We start from the raw sequence: 3,484 nt of genomic DNA on the forward strand, positions 1-3,484 counted from the left end.
CTACTCACTCATCACCTGAAGGAGTTTTCTGGGGTGGGTGTGCTTTGCTCCTACACAGGTCATGGTGCTCTTACAATCCCATTATACCTTTGGTTTATGATATTTATGGGAGAAGAGGGAAGTGGTTTTGGGTGCCAAGTGGCTTGAGGCAGCTGGAAAACACAATGTAGAACTAGTCTTTGAGGCATCTTCTGGGGTGTCCTAAGCCTTGAAACCACGGGATTTTATGAAACAATTGAATTTGCAAGTCAGAACAAAGGAAACACTTTCAGCTCTAGACGTCTGCAGTGTGGACAAAGCTGTTGGTTTGGACTTTGCATCTGAGCTGTTTTCTAGGAGACCAAAGGTACAACTGGGGAACTAAGTGCTGTATTGATGGAAAACTTGGCTTATTGCCTCTCTGCACCACAAATTTGTTCACAAATTTACTCACTATTGTAATGACTTGAAACTCACAGGAGATTTTTGTTGGGAATATACTATTAAAAACTCAATTTTAAAGCAAATGTTGAGGTTGTGCTCAGTGTCTATTCCAAAGGACCTTGCAGCTTCTCAAACCTCCTCATCAGATGAGGTTTCTTGTGCTGATGGACAGTTTTTTCCAAGCTAAAACTGAGCCACAAACTCTCTGTGGTTGCACTGCAAAGGGTTTTTGCAGAGTTCTGAGGGAATGACCAAGGACCTGAGGGTCAGGATGTGCTTTAAAGGTTACACAGCTCCATATAGCTAGGGCTGGGTTGGGGTTGAAACCAGTCAGATGAGTCTTTGTCCTGTAAATTCCAGGCTTCTCCTGTTGAAAAACACATATATTTGGGTGTTTTCTGCCATTCACCACTTTGTTTCCTTGCAGGATTCATGAATAAGATTTTCCATCCCAACATTGATGAAGCGTAAGTAAAGCTCCACTTCATGTCTTGGCTGAAATCCTTCACCACTGAAGGGATTTTGCCCCTTTTTTTTGTTTTTGTTAAGAGGAGTTGCCTGTGCTTCAGCTTCAGGAAAAGCTCCAGTTCATTTCCTGCTGTGCAGAGGATGAAGATCGATGTAGTTTGTAGAATCATCAGGGTTGGAAGAAACCTCTAAGGTTGTCAAGTCCAACCATTAATCTGTCACTGCTGAAATCTCTAAAACCTTCCAGTGCCACAATCAGTCCCCTCTCAAACACCTCCAGGGATGTGACTCCACCACCTCCCTGAGCAGTTCTCTCATCAGTAAAGATGTTAAACAGGACCTGCCCCAACCCTGAGCCCTGGTGAGCAGCACCAGTGACTGTTCCCAGCTGGATTTAGCTCCACTGCCCACAACTCTCTGGGCCCTCAGCCGGTTTTTACCCGGGAGAAGAGTCCACCCAGCCAAGCCATGAGCAGCCAGGTGTTCTACAAGCATAAAAGTTAAAGGAAGTCTATAGTTAAAGGCTTCTGCTCTACTAACCACAACTGGGAGTAACTCGTGGCTTAGCCAAAAGCTTGGGGAAGGGGTTGGGAAGGGAGGGAGTAGGTTATATTTGCCCTGCAGTTGTGTGACTGTGTTTAATTCCATCCTTTCCATCTGTTTCAGGTCAGGAACTGTATGTCTAGATGTAATCAATCAGACTTGGACAGCTCTCTACGGTGAGTTGGGTGTTTGCCTCAGAGCTGATCACTTCTCTGCTGCTGTATGAGCTGCAGACAGATGAGCTCAGGCCACCTCTGGGGTTGGTTTTATTGCTTTGGGGGTTTGATTGAAGTTTTAGACTCCACTGAGCCAAGAGCAAGTGAAAAATAAGCTTTCGTTGGAGGTTAGGAGGTGACATTGCATCTAATGACTTCACTGCTTGTTGCACAATGGTTTGGGTTTCCCATTGGGTCATTTTTGGTTGTAACTCTCCTTGTTAGAGATGCAAAAAGATAAGTGGGAGCTGCAAACCCATTGAAGTAGCATTTAGGGAAAGCTGAAATGGTTAGGAGGAACTCAGGGGAGTGCTTGGTCTAGGGTTGCTGCATTCTAAAGTCTAAACTTCTTCAGATATTCTTTGTCGAAGAGTTTCCAGGGGAATGTGCACATCAAATCCCTCAAGTTCTTCCAGGAGAAACTGATTTTAGCATTGTAAGTTGAAGCTTTGAAGCAGTTGCTGGAGGGACAAATTACTTCACCTTCCTCCCAAGGAAGGAAACACCAGATTTGGTGAATCCTGGGTAGGAAATGGCTAAAGCAGCTGGTTGAACTCCTATCAGAATGGCTGAATTCCTCATGTATGAGGATCACAACATGGTTTTGTTGGGAGAAATCAGCCTAGCCATGATCCAGGTGGTGTTGCTGATGGAGGAGGAGGATGTTCTTGTGTCCTGGGAGGATCTGATGCTTTGTGGAAGAGTTGCACATCGAATCCCTCAAGTTCTTCCAGGCAAAACTGATTTTAGCTGTGTAAGTTGAAGCTTTGAAGCAGTTGCTGAAGGGACAAAATACTTCACCTTCCTCATAAACACAGTTTGTAAGGAAACAGTCAATGGTCAAAAGTCCTCATGTATGAGGGTCACAACATGGGCAGGGACCCTTTCCATGGGTGGAGACCCTTTCCATGAAGCATAAGACATTTAAAGACAGTAACAGAAGGAGGCAGAAGCAAAGGATCCAGTGAGGGATGAAACACAACACGGTTTGGTTTCCTTTGTCCCATCCGTCGTGTCCATCCACTCCTTTGCTTAACCCACACATATCTGTGTGTACATTGCTGACACCTCAGGTAGTTTGGGCAGTAGCTGAGGAGCTGCAGCAGCTCCTTGAGCTGTGCTTTCCCTGCTGCCATTCCCTTTCTTCCCCATCACTCCCAGGTTCTCAGCACATTTCTTCTCAAAGCTTTGTGCTGCTGTTAGAGGTGATTTATGGGGCTACGTCTGGATCTGTGGACTTGACCCACTTTATCTTTGCCTTGCAGATCTCACCAATATATTTGAGTCGTTCCTGCCTCAGCTGTTGGCCTATCCCAACCCTATAGATCCTCTAAATGGTGACGCTGCAGCCATGTACCTCCACCGACCAGAAGAGTACAAACAGAAAATCAAAGGTAACCCCAGCAACCCATGGCAGCAGCACTGGTGCCACTGGGATCCCACTGAGGGCTGCAAATCTGGGGTATCCCAACCCATTCCTTCCCTTTCCAGGGGCTCCTGCCAGTTGAAATGAGGGTGATGGGAAGGGGTGTGTGAAGTGATGCTGTGGTTGAAATGAGCAGCAGATCCTAAGCAGGGTAGGAAAACAGGGTTAGGATTTGATGTGATTTTTTTTTTTTTGGAGATGGGGAGAAAAAGCTTGGGAGAAAAGGTCTGTGGCCAAAGAAAGCACAGGAAAAATGCTAATCCAAAACAGGAGCATCCAGTGGCACAGATATCCCAGTGGATAGAGAGTGTCTTGTTGGCAGCTCTATAGAAGGTGATCTGAGAGCAGTGATCCAGGAGTCAGTGCTGCTGATGTGACACAGCAGGCATTGTTGGGAAATGCCAAGAAA

At 45.9% G+C, this 3,484-nt stretch overlaps 1 protein-coding gene across 1 annotated transcript in view; it reads left to right on the top strand.

The window, feature by feature from the left end:
• UBE2H (ubiquitin-conjugating enzyme E2H) overlaps positions 1-3,484 on the top strand; it is a gene marked incomplete at its 5' end in the record, with an annotated part of 12,035 nt that overhangs the window by 7,577 nt on the left and 974 nt on the right. The window contains 3 exons of the mRNA XM_009080596.1: positions 851-890; positions 1,558-1,610; positions 2,915-3,043. Of these exons, the coding sequence (XP_009078844.1) occupies positions 851-890; positions 1,558-1,610; positions 2,915-3,043 (222 nt within the window). The remainder of the gene's footprint in view (positions 1-850; positions 891-1,557; positions 1,611-2,914; positions 3,044-3,484) is intronic.

Source organism: Acanthisitta chloris, unplaced genomic scaffold (assembly GCF_000695815.1).
Source record: "Acanthisitta chloris isolate BGI_N310 unplaced genomic scaffold, ASM69581v1 scaffold10030, whole genome shotgun sequence".
Classification (NCBI taxonomy): Eukaryota; Metazoa; Chordata; class Aves; order Passeriformes; family Acanthisittidae; genus Acanthisitta; species Acanthisitta chloris.